This window comes from Drepanopeziza brunnea (genome assembly GCF_022702325.1).
Source record: "Drepanopeziza brunnea f. sp. 'multigermtubi' strain 214-2 chromosome Unknown ctg3, whole genome shotgun sequence".
In the NCBI taxonomy this organism is placed as follows: Eukaryota; Fungi; Ascomycota; class Leotiomycetes; order Helotiales; family Drepanopezizaceae; genus Drepanopeziza; species Drepanopeziza brunnea.
Genome location: NW_027094066.1, coordinates 1,406,454 through 1,429,269, shown reverse-complemented (window position 1 = coordinate 1,429,269; position 22,816 = coordinate 1,406,454). Strand labels below are relative to the sequence as shown.

At 48.0% G+C, this 22,816-nt stretch overlaps 4 protein-coding genes across 4 annotated transcripts; 1 reads left to right on the top strand and 3 right to left on the bottom strand.

Annotated features, from left to right (window-relative positions):
• Positions 1–6,376: 6,376 nt before the first annotated feature.
• On the top strand, positions 6,377–8,204 carry L3040_002575 (uncharacterized protein; the record flags this gene model as incomplete). Its single annotated transcript, XM_066155603.1, has 5 exons — positions 6,377–6,487; positions 6,574–7,179; positions 7,237–7,321; positions 7,464–7,655; positions 7,747–8,204. The coding sequence occupies 5 exons, from the start codon at positions 6,377–6,379 to the stop codon at positions 8,202–8,204; spliced, it is 1,452 nt and encodes a 483-aa protein (XP_066012586.1).
• Positions 8,205–11,692: 3,488 nt separating this feature from the next.
• L3040_002574 (uncharacterized protein) lies at positions 11,693–12,463 on the bottom strand (the record flags this gene model as incomplete). Its single annotated transcript, XM_007290610.1, has 3 exons — positions 11,693–12,126; positions 12,188–12,278; positions 12,338–12,463. 3 exons carry the CDS (start codon positions 12,461–12,463, stop codon positions 11,693–11,695), a joined length of 651 nt encoding a protein of 216 aa, XP_007290672.1.
• A 1,567-nt stretch (positions 12,464–14,030) lies between these two features.
• Positions 14,031–14,761, bottom strand: L3040_002573 (uncharacterized protein; the record flags this gene model as incomplete). Its single annotated transcript, XM_007290611.1, has 3 exons — positions 14,031–14,440; positions 14,496–14,577; positions 14,633–14,761. 3 exons carry the CDS (start codon positions 14,759–14,761, stop codon positions 14,031–14,033), a joined length of 621 nt encoding a protein of 206 aa, XP_007290673.1.
• Positions 14,762–18,999: 4,238 nt separating this feature from the next.
• On the bottom strand, positions 19,000–21,459 carry L3040_002572 (uncharacterized protein; the record flags this gene model as incomplete). Its single annotated transcript, XM_007290612.2, has 2 exons — positions 19,000–20,823; positions 20,884–21,459. 2 exons carry the CDS (start codon positions 21,457–21,459, stop codon positions 19,000–19,002), a joined length of 2,400 nt encoding a protein of 799 aa, XP_007290674.2.
• Positions 21,460–22,816: the final 1,357 nt, after the last annotated feature.

Here is a 22,816-nt window from a genome sequence, read left to right as displayed (position 1 = left end):
GTTATGTTTTTTTATCGTTCTTCATATAGTCGAGAACATTATCTGCTAGGCTGTGGACGTTGGAATCAAGACACCGGCCGCTTAGCGCTGGTAAGAGGAGCCTTGTATGTTTGTTTACCCTGAAAGAGCTCGCTCGCCTTGCTGAAAAAAGAAAAAGAAAAAAGAAAAAAGAAAAAAGAAAAAAGAAAAAAGAAAAAAGAAAAAAGAAAAAAGAAAAAAGAAAAAAGAAAAAAGAAAAAAGAAAAAAGAAAAAAGAAAAAAGAAAAAAGAAAAAAGAAAAAAGAAAAAAGAAAAAAGAAAAAAGAAAAAAGAAAAAAGAAAAAAGAAAAAAAAGGACTTCAAAGAGAGAAACCCATCGCCACCATAATAACCCAACACGTCCAAAACCTTGCTGTACTCACGACATCAACAACCCGGGCTCCGGAGTTCCCTAGACTGGTTCTTTTTTTACCCACTCAGTCACCGGTGAAAGCGACCGACCGACCGACCGACCCCATCTTGCTTCTGATAAGTACGGTAGCATAAGAGGCTTGTTTCAGGACAGCTACAGCTACAGCTACACCACCTCAGCTACTACGGTACGGTACTATATTTGGATCCGGATTTGCCACCTCCAAGTCCTACTACCTACTACCGGTACTTACTTAGGTCACGCATGCGTGTGATTCCATTCCATTCCACACCACACCAGCTAGCTCTGTCGCGCAGCGGGGAGTTTTAGAACGAACCCCCTTCCCCCATCCACCCCACCCACCCGAGGCTAAAGAGAGATACGAAGTGCGGGAACAAGCATTCGACCGACCGACAGAATGGGCTGATCAGCTACCGTAGCTCAGCCGGGGAAAAAAAAGCAAAAAAAGAAAAAGAAAAAGACAAAGAACACATACGTAGTAATAATAATATTTTTTTTTCATAAATTTTTTTACGCAAAAAGAAATAAAAAAGGTTCCGATGATGATGATGATGATCTTTGCCCCCCAATGGACCAATGGATTGATTTCCCTCCCCCCCAAAAATTTTATCGCTGAGAAAGCGACGTGTGAAACCCGTGTTCATCAATCCGCGACGGGACGCATCCCAGGCGGGACGTCGACCGAGGTTGTAAGAGGAGGACGGGGGGGGGGATCTACATCCACATCTACATTTACATTTACGTACTACTGTACTATGTATGTACCTACCTACAGCGTCAGAACAGAAGAAGCCGGGTTTTTTTCTTTCTTTCTTCTTCTCGAAGCTCGTCCGCATGTACGTATGTAGGTAGTACTAGGTAGGTATATTTAGGAGGCGGGAGAAGGGGAAAAGAAGAGAAGAAGAAGAAAAAAAGAAAAAAGAGAAACATGGTTAGCGAGCGGGCTGCGAACAAGCCTTTTCGATCTGTTTGTTCTCTTTTCTTTTTCTTTTTTCTTTTCTTTTTTCTTTTTCTTCCATTTCATTAATTAGGTTTTCTTTCTTTGTGTCTTTTTGGTTCCGTGACCATGCTTCTGCGGACGGAGCCTGGGGAGGTTGGAAGAGAGACGTTGTATGTATGTATGTATGTATGTATGTATGTATGTATGTACAGTTAGTGATCGCAGCAGTCGGTCGTTGTGGGAAGGCAGCTGGCTAGCTAGCTAGCTGGCTGGCTGGGTTCCTTGGGGCGGGACGGAGTGGGAGGGTTGAGAGGGTTGAGAGGGTGCGAGAGGATAAGATACTACACTACTACTTAGTACAGTACAGTACGGTACGGTACAGTAGAAGATACGTCGAGCTACCTACCCCACGTTATCGTTTAAGCCGGCCCTGCGTCTGGGCGAGTATGCGGAGGAGGAGGGGAAGGGTCTTCCTGGTTTGTTGACGGTCTACTCTTTTTTTTTTCCTTATGCAGGGCTGCGGCGAACCATACTTTTGTTTTGCCTTTGCCTTTGCCTCTGCCTCTGCTTTTGCCTCTGCCTCTGCCTCTGCTTTTGCATTTGCTTAAACTCATTTGGCAGTTTCCGGAGCCCGTCGCGGCCTGGTGTGCCGGACCCTGAGATCAAGAAATGCGGGTCACGACTCCGTACTGTACCAACAAAAGCTTTAGTAGTGGCTAAGCAAGCTACGCACGCGACTACTAATAGCGAGCCGAGAAATCGAGAGACGGATACATACCGGTACCGTAGATGGCGCAGAGCCGTATCCCCGTTCTGCAGGAGGCGCCGCCTGATGTCAGAGATATACTAACCAGTACATCTTGCGACTTCCGGCCTGTCGGTCTTGCGTACCCACACGGAACAGGCAGCAGGATAAGATGATACAAGCACGAACGCACAGCATCCGATCCGATGGGATGGGTCTGGAGCTGTCTATGTCTATATTTACATTTGACATTTGACATTTGACATTTGACCTTTGACATTTGACATTTGACATTTGACATTTGACATTTTTCAGGAGAGGGCCTCCTGCTCGGCTTCGCTTTTTTCTAATTTTACCCCCCTCGGGCATACGGATACCTGGTGGTACGTACGGTAGCCCCCGGCCGTGGATTTTTCAATGCCACGCAGAGGAGAGGGAGGGGGAAAAGGATAAATATAAAAAAAGAACAGAGTTTGGGACTCCCAGCTACTACGTACGTAGTACGTAGTACTATAGTACTATAGTACCTACCGTACCGCTCGCTCGGTTGGGGTGCTGCCGTGGACGGAAGGGGGAAAACGGTTGGTACCCTTATGCAGGGTCAGTACGGAGTACGTCCCAACTCCGACGTGACGGCCGGCGCCGCGACCGTCTGGCTTTCGTCAGCGCAGGACACGCGCATGTTGGTTGGTATGTTGACATGCCGAGGCTGTTCGCTCTGGCTTCGGGGAAAAGAAAAAAAAAAAAAAAGGGAAGACTCGAGTTGGTCTCTCGTCTCGTTGTTGCGAAAGGTATCACCACTCCGTCGACCGTAGCGCTCTCGGAACTCTGGCTCGGAACGGACGGAGCGATGAGAAATCCAAGCTGGTTCAGAGGGCGGCGCTAGTCTACACGCGTGCATTGGCGCTCCCCGGTGGACTTTTCCATATCCGGAAGGAGGTGCACGCAAGCAAGACGTGCGGGTACCGGTAGATAGATCGATAGATAAGCAAGCAACTCTGGAAGCGAGCTATAATTAACAGTACATCTATCTAGGTATCTATCTATCTATCTAGGTATCTATCTATCTATCTATCTATCTATCTATCTACTTATCTACTTATCTCTCCATCCATCCATCCATCCATCCATCCATCTATCCGCCGCTGCCCATGCCCGTGCCCCCCCCTTCCCCTAAAGCAAAACCAGCATTGAATCCAGGCCTCTCCCTCCATCAAACCACAGCATCCATCTCCCTACGAAAAAGCGACAAAGCGACCCAACCCACCATCCCGAAATCCCCCATCTCGCGTCCCGAAAAAAAAAAAAAAAAAAAAAAAAAAAAAAAAACCTTCCCCCCCCAAGAAGGCATTGCAAACAAACGACGTCTGTCGCAATGAATGGATGCATCGCCCCTGCTTGCGTTGCGCGGCGCGGGAGCATGATCGATCTTCCATCGACGATTTCCCAGCGGTTGGGATTGGCGGCGCATGATTTTTTTTTTTTTTTTTTTCCTTTGGATGGTTCAGAGCGATAGATACTACCGGTACTAGATCCCACGTTTCCCCCCCCTTCGTCCCCCCTTTCCTCCCCCCCTTCGTCCCCCCAACCTGCGAGCCAGGCCAGGCCAGGGCACATGGACGGGCGGGCGGGCGGGCAGCGATAAGGGATGAGATGGGATGAAATGGGATGCATGACGACGACGGATGGATGGATAAACTCGACTCAGGACGAGCGAGCGAGCGGGCGGGCGGGCGTCCTTTCATTTTTTTTTTTCACTTTCACTTTCACGTAGGTCACGTAGGTCACGTAGGTACTCTATCTGGAGGAAATCAAAGCGTATCGGTTGGGTTGGTGCAAGACCGGTGTCATAGAGGAGAATGGAATGAAATGGGTAAGATGAATTAATTAGATGAGGAGGAGAGAGGGCGGGTCGGGGCGGGGGGGGAGAGGGGCGTGGAGATAGGGGATCTCGGGGGGGGGGGGAGGAGGGCGGTGAGTATCTACCTAGTTAACTGGTTGATTTGGTTGGGGAGGAAAAAGAAAAGAAAGAGAGAGAGAGAGAGAGATTGAGAGAAAAAACATTCAGTGATGATCCCTAGTTGTTGGTTACCACCTTGGAATTAAGCGAGCAACGGCGGCGGCGGCGGCGTCTTGAATCATTATTCTCTCATCTTTTCATCGAATGAGCGGGCAGGCAGACAGACAGGCAAGCAGGCAGGCAGGTAGCAATTTTTTGGCTTTTTTTGGCACCGCTCGCGTCCCCGCGACCGCAGCAGATGGGGCAAGAAAGACCCGTTCTGATCTCTATACAAAGTAACTCCGTTCGTCGCGGAGGTCTCAAGTAAAAAAAAGGGGCCTTTATTTGGCGGCTTCTAACGGTCCACACACCACCTTCTTCTATTTCCAGCGGTGCCGGTCGGTAATAGCCGGTGCTCGTTTTATCTCTCCGTCGTCTGTCTGCCAGTACCGAAGGAACGGGCATTAGGAGCTGTTCTGGGGGGGGGGGGGGGGGGGGGGTGGAGGGGAGGGGGAGGGGAGGACCTAAAGACCTCCTCAGCTACGCGTCGAGGGGTGGAGATGGCGACGGGTGTTCTTCTGTCTCTCTTCCTCTCTGGTGATGGTGATGGTGATGGTGATGGTGATAGAGCCGCAAGCCCTCCCTTTCTCGACGCGAGAGTCGACAGAGGAGTCTCGCCCGCGCACCGCAACCTACCGTACTTACTCTCCGTATTGTGGCAGGCAAGAGAAATCGGGGTTGACCGCGCTACCCCCCCCCCCCCCCTCCCCCAGCCTTCCCAAGTGCTAAAAGTAAACCATCCCCGTTTCCAGCTCCGTGGGCCGGTTTGTTTCACAGGGCTCCAAGCGAGTCAGCAAAGCTACCGGTACTATAACTACGACTTCTACTACTATACCACTACTACTACTACGACTACGACTACTACCACTTGGAGGAGTGGAGTCCCGACTATAGTGGAGGGTTTTTTTTTTTCGGGTGGGGGATGTCTGGGAGGAAGTAGAGGAAGTGGTCTGTGATGGCGGCCCATATCCATTCCCAAGAGGTGCGTGCGTGCATGCGTACTTCTGACAGCGGCGTCTGGAGTGCCACGTCTCCTGGGGCCCGCAGAAGATAGATCGAGAGGAAGAAGGGCCTGTAGAAAGGAATATCGTAATGGATTCTGGATTGTGGGCAGTGGCAGCGGCAGTGGCAGCGGCAGCGAGTGGCGAGGGATGGTCGATAGGGGGGGATGGGGGGGATGGGGGGGGATGGGGGGATGGATGGTGGGGGAAAGGGTCTGGTGAAAGGGTCTGGTGATTGGCGTTCTGTTTATACCGATACTCCGTACGTCCGTACCGGTAGTACTACTCTACGAGGTACCGGTACTGTACCTACCTACTTCCACAGATGCTTGAATGGGGGTGCGCGGAAGGCTTGAACTCTATCCATACAGACAGGCATCTAGGTCGCAGGTGGATGGAGATTAATTGGCAGTTTGGAATATCGGGGTTTTTTTTTAGAAAGTTCAAGAGAGGAGACAGGAGACAGGAGACAGGAGACAGGAGACTGGGGACTGGGGACAGGATACAGGAGACTGGGGACAGGATACAGGAGACTGGAGACTGGAGACTGGAGACTGGAGACTGGAGACTGGAGACTGGAGACTGGGGAGAGAGACAGAGGAGACAGAGAGACAGAGATCTCGAGTAAATTCGCGTAGCTGATCGAAAAGAAAACAAACACCAACACTGAGGTTGGTGCCGGCATCGGGACCCATCGAGATCACCGGCCGTCGTACGACCGTACAGGAGACGTACGAGTATATCCGTCCCGTAGTATTTCTGGAGGAGAAAAAGTGGACGGGCGTAGCATCTGTCTGCACTTGGTCACTGAAGCAATTCCCGCAATGCCGAGAGCAGATGTTGAAACCCAGGAATTCAGACGGTCGCGCTCAACTCAGCTTCTCGCTTTCGCCATAACAGTGGGTCATCCCGTCCGCTCCGACCAACTGCTATCTACGATGCCCCCCTGGTCCTGGCCTGGACATGGCTGCCACGCGAACGGCCGAGTTCAAGTAGGTTTGTTTCCCCAGGCTGGCATCTCGTTGCTTCTGCTTCTGCTTCTGCCTCCCAGCCGTCGACTGTCCATTCATTCCTTCTGGACCTCGTCGCTACATCTTTTCTTTATCGTCGTCATCGTCATCCTCCTCCTCCTCCTCCTCCTCCTCCTCCTCCTCCTCCTCCTCCTCCTCCTCGTCGCGTACCTAGTTGTAATTCCATCGCCAGCAGCGGTCCGGAGGAGATGCGAGTCCTATATCTGCTGTCCCTCCTGGTGGCGTGTCTGGGGAGTGAAGGGTTGGTCAAAGGACTTCTGTTCGATAGGGATGGTGTAGTTGCGGCGCCCAATTGCTCTGTCAGTCGTCTTGTTCTTCCCTCGTTCCTCTCTCCCGCAGCCGACGCGTCAAGCAGAGAGCTCCCGCTAAACGTGTCTGTCCCCAGGTGCCTTGCCTCACGACTCTGATACCCAAATACTGCAACTCGGCGGCGAACACCACCTGCGTCTGCGCGAATACCGAGCTGCGCGCATCCGTGCTGTCGTGCTCCTACGCCGCGTGCGATACCTTCCCCGAACTGTTCCAGCTCCAGAAATATGCCGCCGTCTCCTGCGGCATCACGAGCGACAAGTCGCGCCTGATGGATGTGCTGAGGGCCAGCTGTATCGTGCCGGCCCTGACGCTGCTGTTCCTCCTGGGGCGTGTGACGGCGCGGATCCGCCTCGCCGTCGGGCTGGGGGCGGACGACTGGATGATCCTCGCAGCGGCAGCCGCCTATTACATCGATATGGCAATCTCTCTGGGGCTGGTCGGGGAGGGCTTTGGACAGAACCAGTACTGGCTGGAAGGAAGTCAGATTGTCAACGGCTTGAAGCACTTATACGCGGCCACGATCTTCTACATGATTGCCATCACCCTCACCAAGATGGCGCTTCTTCTCTTCTTCCTCCGCATCTTCCCCGACCGGAAGTTGCGCCGGGCCATCTACATGGTTGGGCTGCTCATCGTGCTGTCGAACTTCTCCATTCTGGTCGCCCTGATCTTCCAATGCGTAAGCGGCAAGCCTTTTCCCTTCCTCACAGCATCAGAGAGAATTGACAGCACACAGATTCCCATCAGCGGCTTCTGGACCAACTGGAGGTATAAAGAGAGGCCGGTCAAGTGCATTTCCCAATACCCCTGCCTCGAAGCCGGTAAGCAAGCCTAAGGGGAAACCCATCCATATGCTGTCCTCCTCCCTCCCGTCTCGGGACTTGATTCCGAGACATGGTCAAGCTCCTTTGCTCAATTCGGCTATCGCTACGTCGCACAAGTACTGACCTCCTCGTGTTCTAGCGGCCGTCTTCGCCATCATCCATAGCTTCCTGATCATCGCGTTGCCCATCCCCACAGTCTGGAAGCTCAACCTCGTGTGGCAAAAGAAGGCCAATCTAATGATAATGTTCTGCGTCGGCTCCCTAGCCTTGGTATGCAGTTTCATGCGTCTGCCTTCACTAATCAAAATGTCCACATCAAAAGACTTGTCTTGTCAGTAGCCCCCTCCTCCTCCCCCCAACGATTTTGCTTTTGCTTTTGCTTTTGCTTTTGCTTTTGCTGACGGGTGTTGAAAACCGTGTAGGGGACTCGGCACCCCTCGTCGTGTACTCACATCTCGAGCAGAGCATCGGCATCATCTGCGCCTGCCTGCCCGCCTGCCGGTCGCTGCTCGAGTACTACTTCCCCTCGCTCAAGATGCACTTTGGCGAGTCGGAAGGCACGCGCGTCCGCACCCACTGCATGGAGGCCCACACGTACCACCACCAGACCCCGCCGAAGGGCTACCACGAGAAGTCGGACCGCTCCTCATCCTCGCGCTGCAGCTTCGTGGAGATGAAGGACCGGTGCGGCGCCTCGTCCCAGTCCTCCAGCAGCTGCCCGTCGGCGGGGAAGGTGATGGTCAGCGTCGAGGCGGGGGGTGCGGCGCCCAACGAGGACATCCGAAAGGTCCTGGCGCGAGGGAGCGACGGCATCTACATGACGCGGAGCGTGGAGATGAGCAGTGCCGTGGCGGTGCACGTGGGCGATATGCAGAAGTAAAAACAGAAATAGAATATAAAAAAATCAAAAATCAAAATATAAAGAAATGGTTTTAGAAGAAGATTGGCAACCCGCCGCGGGAAAAAGGTGACAATCACACACGGCGCCGGTTTGTGAAGTGAGTTAATAAGACGAGGTCCAGGTGATCCGCATAGTGATGTATACCTTCCCTCGATCTGTTTTGATCTGTAAATTCTCGCTATGCTATGCTCGCTATGCTCGCTATGCTATGCTCTGCTGCCATCCTATGCCATGCCACGCTCCAATTCTCCAATTCTCGATGCTGTCTGCACCTATACATCTACATACCTTATATATATACCTACCTATAGGTATATATATATAACCCGATCGTCGCGTAATCGACCACCACCACACACCACCACCACCCACCCACACACACCAGCGAAACAAGCAAACAAGCAAACAAGCAAACAAGCAAACAAGCAAGCAAGCAAGCAAGCAAGCAAAGGGGGAGAGGGGGAGAGAGGGGGAGGAGGGGGCCGCAAGCAAAAAAAAAAAAAAAAAAGAAAACACAGCATCATGTCCCACGTCCCTTGCAAGTACCTCTCTTTAGGAAGGCATTGATCTTCTACCTGTACCTGTATCGTGCTTGCACGACCGTTGCGGCGGGCATACGAAGCTTTGGGTGTGGATGTGGATGTGGATGTGGGTGTGGATGTGGATGTCTTTTGCGGTAAAGAGGGTAGGGGTGGAGGGGAGAGGGTTGAGAGTAGGGAGTAGAGATGGATACAGAGACGGAGGGGTTGCTCTTACAGGTGGGTTCGGGCTTTGCTCTGCTTTGCTTTGCTTTGCTTTGCTCTGCTTTGCTTTGTTTTGTTTTCGAAGACTGCGGCGCTGATTGGGGTTTGTAGGGAGGGGGAGTGGGCGTGGTGTGGGGTTGGGTTGGGTGGTTGGAGGGGGAGGAGAGGGATGGGAGAGATGGGATGGGAGAGGTGAGATGGGATGGGATGGAGAAGGAGGGTGGGTGTTGATTGCGCTTTTTAAGGGAGCGTTTGGTGGATATACTGGCTGGAGATGGGGACATGCGGCTGTGGGGTTTTGTGGCTTGACGATGGATACGAAAAACGATCTTTGTACTTGTACGGATCGAGGCCGCACGCATTCGACAGAGCAGGCGAGAAGAAAAACTCGGCGTATCGTATTATGGAAATGCGTTTGAAAAAAAAAAAAAAAAAAAAAAAAGGAGATTCATAGGGAGTTTGTTTGCGATCCCGCGTTGATCAGGAGGACGAGGCTATCTCACACAGAGAAAAGCCTCTCCTTGACGTGACGTGCTCTCTGCTCTCGATTCGATAGGTACAGTAGATAGCACTCTATTCTACCGTTTCTCAGGTTATAAATATCTGATCACAGCAAAGCAAAGGGAAACTCAATATCGAGAGCGGCTCTCTATATTTGGGAGGGACGCTTTGGGCTGAGCTTGAGCTTGAGCGTGCCAAGGGTTTTTTTTTTTTTTTTTTTTTTTTTTTTTTTTTTTTTTTCGCTGATCTGGCTACCTTACCTAGCTGCTTCGCTGGTCCAAAATAAGCTACCTGTTCGCTTTGAATAGGTAAGCCAGCTGCTAGCTAGCTACCTAGCTCTGAGAGAGAGAACTACCGGTGGTAGAAAATCAAGGCCAAGCTTCGCCCTCAGCTACGCACGCACCTTGGCTTTTGAGAGTCGAGGGCACAAACTAACTAACGAAACTAACCTGGGAAAAAAAAAAGAAAAAAAAAAAGGGAAGGTAGGTGGGCTTGCAAAAATGTCTGTGGTGGAAGTTTGATGACTTGAGGTGGTGGAACTGATGAGGTTCACACCTCATATTGGGAGGAATCGAGTCGATTCGCCTAGCTCCAATATTCACTCATACACCCATCCATCCATCACATAATGTCTCTACTTGGCACGTCGCCGTACCTTCCGAAAGGTTTGATAGGTCTAAGCATTGCGCTGTGGATACCCCGCCCGACGAAAATCAATACCTACTACCGGTACCGCCGACTACTATTATCACCTGCAGTTTCCCAGCGCCGGAAGCTAGCCCCAGGTCTCGTTTCAGGCCCTGGAGCAGGTTCTATACTTGCATCTAGTCAGCTGCGGCTTGCGAATGAATCATACACCCCTGCTTTCAAAAAGGCGTAGGCCGAGTCCTCGCGGTTGTCGTCAAGTCGCGAAAGCGCATCCTCGCTAGGTCGGTTAATCCGCTCGCTCACGGAGAGCCCCAGAACCGAAGTATCTCAAAGAGGGATGCAGATCAATTCATCGTGAAAATTCAAAGAAATCCGGTTCATCTTCAGACTCGATTGCTTGGAAGAAGGAGAGAAAGGTGCGCACGTATGGGTTTTGGCTGACAGGCGCCCTTGAGCTTGGATGGATGTGATGAGAGCTGGCTAGCAAGCTTCTGTGTACCGGTTACCTAGCTTGCTTAAGAAGCCAGCTGGCGACAAATTGAGCTAGGCTCAAAGAAGCCTGACGCTCCTCATGATCTCATCAGGGCCATTCTGAATACGTGAAGTGTGGCCCGGGATGGCGGGTGGGGAAAAATGACTTGCAAGCAATCGATCGCTGCTGAGGACTCATAGCTCTGGGAGAGTAGCGCTGTAATACAGACCAATCTAATCAAAGGTCTTTATCCTGTAACATACCGACAGCCTTTCAAGGCATTGAAGGTTGTAGTCCGCGTTCTCCTGTGAGTATAAACACAAACGTTTTGATAATATTGATAATGGTTTTGAACATCTTTTACTTTTTACCCGGGTTTTTTATCCGAGATTTCAAAAGCTGAGTGTTCTTATTGATTTTCGAGAAAAGAAGCAGATCTTCGGGAGGGGAAAATGGTGCTGCTAACTATTTTTGGACGGTGGGGAAAAGGGAGAAAAAGCAGAAAATCCTGTTAAGGCTTGATAGAAAGGTGTCACGTCTCTGTAAGTTTTTCTGCTTTTTTTTTTAGAGACTTCCCTATTCTTAAGAGCGTATCGGCATGGGGGAGACCTTTTTATAAGTATTAGTGGTATTAAGGGTGCACAGAGGGGTACCTTAAGACAGAAGTGGATGGTTTTATTAATAGGTGTTTTTCGGAAAACGCAGGTTGGGAATCTGTTGCCGTCAACCCTGCTAACTCCCCTCAGTGGCCGATTAAGGCACGTATGCGGCCACCTACTTTGAGATTTATATCGGAAGGTATTCGGTGGAGAAATATACCGACCAAGAGAAGATTGATAATCAATTCCCTTAGTCAGAGATTGCACGATTGTATTCGACTTGGAGGGCCAATGAAGAAGCATCTTTATCGTAAGCGAATCCAATGTCATTTCTTTTAGCAACGGCGAGAAAATCCGCTCTAGACGAATAGCCGCTCTAAAGAAGTATTCCAATAATTAAATAAAATCATTACCCAATATTTGAGCAAATCTAATCCCCCCCTCCCCCCTCCAAACCGTCACTCAAAAGCCCTCAGCAAAAGAGAAACTCGCCAACTCGCCAACTCACTGATTCCGTTGAGCCGGCTCTGTTCCACTATCTCCTTTAATATCATAATAATCCTCATCCTGCCAATTAACAGGTTTTCCCCCATAGCCTTTCACAAACTCTCTTTCCACATCGCATTTGGCTCGTAAATCCAATGAATTGTCATGCACAAAAACACTCGATGGAATCAGCATCTGCATCTGTCGTGACATACCCTGAACCCACGAGAAGCGCAGCGCTTCGGCAGGCTCTTTCACCAATCCCATTTTGACGATATAATCCATAATGGTGCGCTCGCCTTGGCCCCACAGTCGAGCTAACATATTCGTTTGGGGATTTGTCCAAGATTCCGGGATGTAGACTTTGTTGATCTTTTTCAACCTCCGCCTCGACGCTCTGACAGCACAATACCAGTTCCCATCTACATGCGGCAAGCGGTTAAGATCGTTTACTATTTGCAATCCGATTAGCCCCGCGTCGCAGATGACGATTCGATGGGGAAATTAACTCACACAAGTAGAAGCCAGGTCCCAATGTAGCATCTTGTGGTGATCGCTCTAGGAGAAGTCTGTTGCCTTCTCTATTGATGCGCTCGCCCAGCTCCTGTCGATTCGCGTAATTAGTATAAGCTTGTATTATGTAAAGTCCAAGGGGAAACTTACTGCGGAGACGCTTGCATAGCCAATGGCTTTGCCTCGCAGGAAAAAGGTTCCGGGAAGTCCATGAGCTTCACCGAAGAGGAAGCTCACGGCTAGCAAGACTGCGAAGATCGGCTTCGATTGGAGCATCGTGGATAATGCGAATTGACCAAGGAAAAAAAAAAAAAAAAGGCTGGGACAAGAAGAGACTGATGGGTACGAGAAGAGAATGATGAGTTGATCTTGATGCAGGTGCAAGAAGAACTATATAACTCCTTCTTTCAATCGTATTCGAAATTTCCACCTCGGCTATAAATAATCGTGCGGCTACTAATAATAATCAGCGCATGGATCAGTACCACAGTACAGCCTCAATAATTACCGCCCTGGAGGTGGCTCAAAAGCTCAAAACCCCACTTTATAAACACCCTGGTTTCCTAGCCCCGAGGCGCTAGTTATCACGCCTAGGAGGTAGTACTACGTATATTCATCGGTTTATTTTTATCTTGACGATGATCTTTAATATCCTCAGTCGAGATTTACCCTTGGCTAACTATTCATAGTGCTACGTAGCATGAAAGAAAGACGAGGAAGAAAGAATTATAATATAGATAGGCTCGAAGTATATGCATTTGCGGCAGCCGGGATGTTACGTGACCTGGCTGGTTAATATTCATCAGCGGACAGGTGAAACTTGATCACTTGGGATAGTTTTTAGCTACATTTTCACCCCATCGCAATGTTTTGCCTTGCAATGAATATGTTGGATCGCCGGTAGCGAACGTTCGTATCAACTAGCGTGCAGCGCACGTAGCTTCTTGCAATTGCAAAACAATGGGTAGAAATGGTACTTGATTTCTGTCTGCTCCCCAAGGCTCAGGGGAGCTGATTTCTTCTATACGATTAGAAGGAATCACGTGCACTCGCTATATAAGAAAGAGTACTTGCAAGGAAGTTGGGGGCCCCTTGCGGCTATGCCACGCTAAACGAAGCATGCTCCGTGCCTGAGATAGCCGAACAGTTCCCTCCCAACTACGTCGGGTCGATATTGTACCGACAGAATAGATGCATCTTTATAACTATGATACACGTTTGTAAAGCTACATTCCTCGAGTATGTGAATGCTTTTTTTCTATGTTTTGTTTTTTTATGTTTTTAGGTTTTTATTCATCGTTGCTGTTTAACAGGTGTTTTGATGAAAGTGTACCGGCCTTGATGGTGCCGACTTCCTCGTATCTTCAACGTAAGCGAATCCAATTCCATTCCATACCCTCCCCTCCAGCGACGGCCAGAAATGCGCTTTAAATAAATAACCCTCTCTATAAAATAAACCTAGTACTAAACAAATCAATAAATCAGCGCCCCCCTCCCCACCCCGGCGAAAATGTAATTTGAAAGCACCCTTCCCGTCCACCCCACCCCCCTCACTCCATCAAAACAGAAACTCGCCAACTCGCTAAACCAAAACAACAGCCAGATAGGCAGACAGACAAGGACAGTTAAGTAGCAAGGACGAATGAATAGCATGAATGAAATCGATGGATCGGTTGAAGTCTATTGAATTGAACAAGCCACTCCCTCTTAGTTACGCTACTTGAATAAAGAAATGCACCGGTCTATTAACTCCCAAACTCCCTTATTATCCCCCTCTTCCTTATCGTCCCCCTCCTGATTGCACCACTTAAAGTAATACTTGCTATTTAAATTGATCCTCCGCTCAACTGACTCCTACAATTTTCCACTTTTTTGGATCGAACCATGGGACGATTTCGCTCGAGAATGCCCTTAGCTCAGCTAATGTTTCAAAGCATTGGGCCCACAGCTTCATATCGATGGATTGTATCGTTCTTTTTGGAATAAGCATTTGCAGCCTGTCGTTTGAGCTTGGCGCCCATGCGAAGCGAAACGCGTCAAAAGGTTCTTTCAAACTTTTGAACGTCACAGAGTACGTCATGATATCGTGTTCGTTTGCTTTCCATAAGTCTATTTCCTCACCCGTTTCTTGACTTGTGTAAGTGTTCGGGATGTAGAGTTTTCCGGCGCGTCTGATCCTTCTCTTACTCCCTTTTACTACACAATACCAATCCTCTTCTCTACCGACTCTCTGCAATTTACCGGGGTCGTTCACTATTCATATTATTAACTCCGCGTAAGAGATGACGGTCTATATAGATTGACTTACCTAGAGAAAAGCCTTCTCCCAATTCCCTTGAGGGATGCTCTGGATATGGAAAGTTTCTTTCGTTGATCCAAACAGCCAGCTCCTGTAATTCGCGTAATAAGTATAAGCTCATACTACATAAATCAAGTGAAACTTACTCTGGGAACTGATGCATAACCAACGACCATTTGTCTTTTGAGGAACTCGAAGTCCAACATGGCTTGAGCTCCATTGAAGAAAAGGCCCAAGGCGAGCAAAGTCGCGAGGATAGACTTCGATTGTAGCATCGTGTTTATGATTAAGTAATAAGTTGATGAGAGGAAACAAAGCTTATAAAGGAAGAAGAGGATGATGATGAATGGTGTTCGGTGCAGGTGCCAGAAGAGCTTTACGTCTCTTTTATATACCAGATGCGAAATCTCTACGTCGGCTATCATTGATCGTGCGGCCAATAATAATCAGCGTACTCAAATACTATGTTTACTCTTTTTATTTTTATGTTTCTAAGTTAAAGATCATCTTTATTACCAAGGCCGTCTTTTCCCTCGGGTAACTATTCGTAGTATTGCAATCTTCGTTTTTAATCTAAAAGGTTCGACGTAATTACCGCATAAACTCGACCGAGTGGCGCGCCAGGCTGCCAACAACGCCTAATCTCTATTTCTCACCTGGTCGGTGCATGAAACTCGTAATTACGCTAGAGCTATAATTATTGTAATTAATATCTCTTTACTACTCTCCCCCCCCCATGAATAAATGTCGGACCCAGTTTAGGCCCATAAATCATAGAGCGGTGGTTTCTGAATGGCTCAAAGCCCTGTCAACTCCACTGTATAGACTAAATCCTGGCTCAAAGATAATTTTCAAAGCTGAATCCTTATAAGTTGATTGGTTCAAGCCCTGGTAAGATCCTTTGCGAAATTATACTTTCGACATTTATTCATGGGGGGGGAGAGTAGGTAATTGGAAGCCACGGGAGTCAGTGCGTCAATCTTGTGGAGTCAACAGCCCCGCCAGCCACCTTGGAGGGTTTATGCGGTAAGTACTTGATAAGCTATCAATTAAGTTTTCAATATTCCTTCAATGGCCCAAGCCCGAGCTTTCCTGGAGTCGTGACAAGGAATACCGGGGTTTGGACTTTGATCGTGTTTACACATGTTTTTTTTTTCCCCGGACTATCCCCCCCCCATGAATACATGTCGAAAGTATAAATAATTTCGCAAAGGATCTTACCAGGGCTTAAACCAATCAACTTATAGGAGTCCAGCCTTGAAAAGCATATTTAGGTCAGTTTTTAGTCTGTATAATGGAGTTGACAAGGCTTTGAGCCATTCAGAAACCACCGTTCTATGATTTATAGGCCTAAACTGGGTCTGACATGTATTCATGGGGGTAGTACTATCTATCCATCCCGCCCGTAAGGGAAGGGATTGCCTACTCCTTTCAATACTCTTTTCAATTTGAATTGCATTCTTTCTGGAGTATTGTAGAATGATTTTAGGTCGATTCAAGAGAAGATCATTGCCATTCAAGAGTTTGGCGCTGGGAAGATCGATTCGGTAGGCTGTATATAAATAAACCCCCCGCATTGCACGTCTCCGTAAGCCTTGGGAGGTCCCAGGACGAGGATCGCATGCTAATCGTCGGCTCGCTTAAGTAGGCCTCCTTACAGCCTTTCAGTCTTAGTCGGCGTAAGCGATTGCGGATCGGAAGCGAATGCGGATTTTCTATTTTACTACTAGCTTTGTATACAACATACAACTTACAATATTACTTTTTAATTTACAATCGCATAATTCAATTGTATTTAATTAACTATCAGCCGAAAACGTATTTATATACCGATGGTTTGATACTTTAAATCGATGAAAAGCTTGCTGCTAAGCAGCAAGCTAAAAAAAAATAATCATGAATCTGCTGCAAAATAATAACGAATCGTCGATAAGATTTAAACAAAAGAAAGAGTTGTTAAGTATCGTAAAGGGGTCGATTTACGCAAAGCTGAGCGCGAGCGTAAAAGGATTATACGAAAACGCTGCAAGCTTAATTATTAAAGACGACGATGTAATACTTATTTTAATTCTCGATTCGAAAAAGATTTAATAGTTGCAGCAGCCTTTTAAGCGTTAATTTTTGCGGCCTCGTAAAAAAAGTATTCCTCGACCAACTCTTTCTCAACCTAAATCTTTTCTCGGTAACGATAATTTAATAATTACAACCGATACTTTTAAAGACCCCTCTTTAGAACAAGATATTTTTCCTTTTCCTAGTATTAATATCGATAGCGATAGCTTCAATTTTAATAATATGAAAGATTTAAACGATTCGTTGCGTAAGGTAAAAGACGAGTCAAATTCTGATAAAAATAATAATCGATAGTTAGATGTTTCATCGGATCATACGATTTTAGATATTTCGGAAGAAAGTATATTCGTAGAATCAATTGTTTCTATAAGATTTCTTAGTTATAATAAAAATAATTGCTATACTATAAAAGAATTTCTAATAAATTTAAAAAATCCGTATTCGCTTCCGATTCGCAGTCGCTTACGCCGACTAAAACTGACAGGATATAAGGAGGCCCAACTAAGTGAGCCGACGATTCCGCTAGACGTTAATAAATACAACAACAATAAATACAACAATAACAACAATTCGTAGCCTAAGCTGAGACGAAAGCACCCAATCAGCGCAGTGGCCGCATTTTTAATAGTTTACTGACTTAGCCATGATCCATAAAACGCTTAATGTAAAATCACAAATTGAATTGGATTGACTAGTAGCCATCAATCGCACATACATACATATACACACAAAATATATACATAGAACGAAAGGAATAAAGGCACACTCGCTTCGCTGAATAAAACCGGCCACCAATCCATAAATCAAAACAGCGTAATAATAGCGTAACAGCAACAACTTTTCCGTCTTCCCCTTCTCTAATCCCAGCGCCACAAAGTCCCGCTGCGAGATAGCAATGATAGATACTGTGGTGGAGTTGAGGGTCTGTATTTGTTTTGTCCATGTAATAGTGGGACTTGACGTCTCCACTTTTGGGGCCCTTCCCTAAAGTGGGCGAAAAAATTATGTCCCGCTTCAAGCTTCAGCGTAAAAAACGACGAAAAACGTTGATAATCTAATATAATATTCTCAAAAAAATAAGTTAAAATCTCTCTAGCGTTAGTTTTAATCTTAATTAAAAAAGAAGAAAAAATTCTTTTTTTCTGTCCTTTTTTTCTTCTTTCTTTTTCTTTTTTCCTTTTTTTTCTTCTTTTTTTTCTTCTTTTCTATTTCTTTTAAATATATATATATATATATATATATAAGAGATTTAAATAGCTAAGCTTATTATAGATTTTATTCTTCGATTTTTCGCTTTTTTTTTTTTTTTTTTTTCTTTAATTCTTAAGACTTTAATCTCTTATAAGTTCAGAATAATATACAAATACGTACGTATTTACTTATTTATTTACTTACGTATTTGCTTTTCCTTTTTTAAATACTTTTTATTATTTATTTATTTTAATTTACTTAATTATTTTACTTTTTCTTTTGCGCTGCTTTGCTTTGCTTTGCTTTGCTTTGCTTTGCTTTGCTTTGCTTTGCTTTGCTTTGCTTTGCTTTAACTTGCTTTGCTTTACTTTGCTTTGCTTTAATTTACTTCACTTTGCTTTGCTTTGCTTTGCTTTGCTTTGCTTTATCAAAAAAAGTTCGAGAAAAAGATCTTGCTAAGTTCGCGGACGCTTCGTACTTAATCGACTTTTAAATATTTGCAAAAGAAAAAGGCTTTCGAATTAAATAAAACCTATTAGCTTGCATTCAAATCAATGACGACGACGAAGATTACAAGAAAAATAAAAATAATACTTATTAAATAGAAAGGGCTTAAAAGAAAGCTTGAAGAAGATAAATAAAAAAAACAAAAAGATTCGCCGTCGATTCGATCTGTAGCATCTCTTGACTCAATTCAAAGGACACGCAGTAAAATAAAATTTTCGTAGCTTAATTGAGAATGAATAACATTATTAAATATATATATATATATATATTATTGCAATGTTGTAAGCAATGTTATAAGCAATATAAGTGTCTACGTTCCCCGCGGTTTTTGGCGTTGAAGCGGGACATAATTTTTTCGCCCACTTTAGGGAAGGGCCCCAAAAGTGGCGACGTCAAGTCCCACTGTTATATAGTACTGTCACTAGGCACCTTTGTTACGTGGGTGCATCGCATGCTCTTGCTCTGCTAGGCACGTGGTCAGGTCACGTGCATACGCCTATATAGACGAGTAGTTGGTTCCTCCCTGATCCACCATCAATACAACACACATACATACATGCAGGACACAATCGAGTGTCTTCGGACGTCCTTCTTTCCCCCTCCTTTTCACCTACGATTCTATCATGATGAAATACTCATATACCTCTTGATTCGACGTTAGGTATATGTCGGAGCTCTTCCCCTCCACAATACTAACAATGAATCAATCACTCACTCACACGCCTCCCTCCCCAGGCTCCCCTTACAGATACAGCTTCCCCCTTACCAACCCTCCCACCCTCCCATCACACGGCCCAATCCCCAGCCTCCCGACCGGAAGCCTGACCCCGGTGCCAACCTCGACGCCGCGGCCCGGCACCTGGCCCAGATCCCCCAGGCGGACGCGCTGGCCCTGGCAGCGCCGGCTGCGCTCCAGGCCGTCCAGGGCGGCGCCGCCGCCCCCGGGCTGCAGGACCTCGCGGCAGAGCGACGAGACGTAGGGTAGGGAGTCGCGGGCGCGGCACTGCCGGCGGATGAGGGCTGCGGCGAGGGCGCAGAGGAGGGTGGCGAGCGTGGAGAGGAGGTAAAGGGCAAGCCAGGTGTAGGAAGTCGTGAGGGTCGGCTGGAGGGAGGTGGTGGTGTGCGTGCTGGGGACGGTGAGTGTTGCTGGTGCGTTTGAGAGCTGGGCGGATAGTGATGCGGGTGGAGGTGTGGCTGGTGGTGATTTTGATGCTGACGCTGATGCTGATGGCGATTCTGAGGCTAAAGGAGAGAGCTGCTGGTCGCCTTTGAGGTAGGAGGGTGAGCTGGGTAGGGTGCCTTGGAGAAAGGTGTTGAGGATTTGAGTAAGGCGGTGGCTGAATTCCGGGAGGGTGACTTGGTTTAGGAAGCGGCTTTCGCTTGTGTTGTTTTTGTTGTCGTTGGCGAGGGATGATGCGGAGACGATGGGCGTGGATTCGATGTACGGGTTTGAGTTCGGGTTGACGAGGTAGTTCTGGATCAGGTCGATGTTGTTCCCGCTTGGCGTGGTGAATGGGAGCAGCGCGGTGATGGCGAGCCACGTCGCGTTCAGGGAGAATGGCGTTAGTGCAGTAGGCATATGCGCCAGGACGGAGTTCCGCTGCGCGGTCACGGCGCAGGTGGCGGATGTGGTGAGGGAGGATTTGCTGCATATAACGATGGATTCGACGTAAGCTTGCGAAGGAATGCAGTAGAGAGAGGTCACATTCGCGGTGCCCGTGAAGTCCTGGTAGAGGAGGAAACCGGGGCTGAAGGTCTGTAGTGTTGTGTCTGAGGGAAGGCTATCCAGGCTTTGTACTGTGGCATTTGGAAGAAGGGAAGTGACATCGTCCCCAGCGTAACCCATGACCCAGGTCGTCGTGTCGGATACGATCTGAAAGGAGTAGAATGGTCCTGTGGCAGAGATGAGACCCGGGTCTATGAAGAAGTCCGCACCGCGAACGAGCGTGGACGTTCTGTTTGAACATGTGAGCTCTGTATAGGAGGACTCGATAGTGAAGGTTGAGTTGCCGAGAGGAAGGCCCGATACTGGGATGCCAAACAATGATGTGTATACGGGCGTGATATTGTTAGATACTTGCCTCCAGCCGTTGGTGTCTGAAGAATTACGCGGAAGACTTGAGAAGAGAGGTATCCGGACGTTTCCCCAAGGATCCATCGTGCTGTTCTTCGCAGCATGCGGAGCTAGCATAGCGGAGGTGAACATGGCAGCGAAGCTCGAGAACCACTCGTTGAAAGCAGGTGTGCTCGCTTGACTAGCTTGCCGTAAGTTCAGATAGGATATCTGGAAGTCGGTCGAGACGATGGGTTTTGTTGATGTCGAGAGAATCCGGAGAACCGACTGACTGCCCAGTGGTGACAACAGCCACACCAGTATCAATCCGAGACCAACTATCGAGATGCTGCGTAGTCTGAGCTGCGTGATGATAGTGCCTCCCACTGTCCGACTTCCAACCAAGCGCTCAAGCAGACCAAGCTCAGCGCCCTTCTCTAGCCTCCAACTCGCGAACTTGATCATCGTCCTTCCCACTATAACCGAAAACACAAGCGGGAACAGCGTAGCAGCCTGCCATCGTCAGCCATTTGCCCCAACCCGGCTCGATATATATCTGAGAGAAAGACTTACCCCCATGATACACTGCTCCAGAACGTGTCTTTTGCTCGGCTCCAGCTCCTCACCATTTTGGTACGCCAACACGCCCCCCAACACGAAGAACGGGAACGTAGCCACCACGCCCAGGACATCAACCATCAAGTCCCGAAACCCATCCTTCAGCCCCCTCGTCAACGTTTGCGGCACGCCACCCCAGTCCGGATCTTTCTCCCTCCCATTCCCGAGCATTAGAGCTTTCAAACCTCCCGCAGACCTCCTCTCTGTGACCGGTTTATCAAAGACGAATTTCGTCGTGCTCGAATAATGATACAGGCTCTTCCGGCTCTGACCCGGCAAGAGCTCCTGCGAGTCTGAGAAGCGGCGCGAATAGGGCAGTGAGTGCTGGCTGTTGTTGTTGCTCTTGTGGGTTTTGGAGAAAGGAGGCAGGGGCAGCTGCGCAGTCTCGACAGCTGTTGGTAGGTCCTTAAAGAGCTCGTCTGTATTCGAGGTCGAGCGCGAGGATGTGGTGATCGCGCGACCGATTTGCATGCTCTGGTACAGAGAGCAGCCTCGAGGTCGAGTGTCTCGGTGTGATGCCGATTCATCCATCTCTGCGAGCATTGTCGGTCGGTAGAACTTGATGACAGAGACCAAAGCAAAAGCAAAAGGGAATGAACAGTAAATAACAACAACAAGATTATAAGACCGAGTCAAGTTGTAGCAGATCGATCCACCGTATGTGTGTATATATATATAGGGAGAAGCTTCACAAGTACCGCAAGGAAAACGAGCCTCCGAAATCAGGAAAGGCAATATCTATAAATGAAAGAAGACAAATGATAATAGCTAGGGTATGTATGGGTGAAGTTGCTGCTGCTGCTGCGCGGATTAGATTACCGCACTCGCGGCCGCCATCTCTAATACAGCCCCATGGATGATCATGAACGACAGTCAACAAGTGCTGAGCACCAGCGTCGTGCAGTGCAACGACAAAGGAACGCGGAGAGAGGGGAAGCAGGATGAAGGTATTGGGCATTTGGAATCGTTAAGCTGCAGCTGAAAATAGACCTGCCTGTCAGATAGATGGATAGATGCTGGTCAGTAGTTTGTTGTTATTGTTGTTGACGAATCGTGGGCCCTTGTTGCTTGGAAAGTCATGAGGGAACGAATAAACGAATAGGCGAATGAGCGAATGAACGCGAGAGCGCCACCCAGCCTTCTGGCGATACTTTATCAAACAGAATCTGCAGGATGGAAATTACATACACGGTCATACTGTGTTGGTGCAATAATGGTGTTTTTTCAAAGTGATCTATTTCTCGCTTGAGAGAGAGAGAATGGTGCTAGTGCACTGTTTACGGAGGAAAGGACGACGAATGCTGGAAGCGAGCTTGAAGACCGCTAGCCACGAGGCCTCCCATCTGTCTGTCAATCATTTCATCTTCGCTTCCATTCTCTCTAGAAACATGAAGGGGAAATGCTAGTATTAACACGATCGGTTACACTCCGCGGAGGACTCCCGAACTATCGTTTTGCTTGCTTTTTCTTTTGCTTCGTTTCGGTCATGGTCCTACTGAAGCTTAAGTCATCTCGGGTCCGAACCCGACTAGGATTGAAAATCGGGATAGCGAGTCGAGAGTCGAGAGTCGAGACTTCGGTTTCGATTCCGACACCGTAATCTCAACCGTCTTTTGGTAGCTGGTCACGTCGTCTAACTGTCGTCGGGTAAAGATGCGAGCGCCAAGCGCTATACTACTTACCTTATTACCTATGTCGTTCTTGTCGGCTCCCCTCCTCCTCCTCCTCCTCCTCCTCCTCCTCCTCTTCCCTCGCATATATGCATGCCTACATGCAGCCCAGCAAGCGACCTCCGGTCACACAACTAACACCCGCATACCAACGCACGCGAAGTCCCTCCCACGAGGCATTCATCATCATACCACAGCGACAGCGCAACACATTGAAC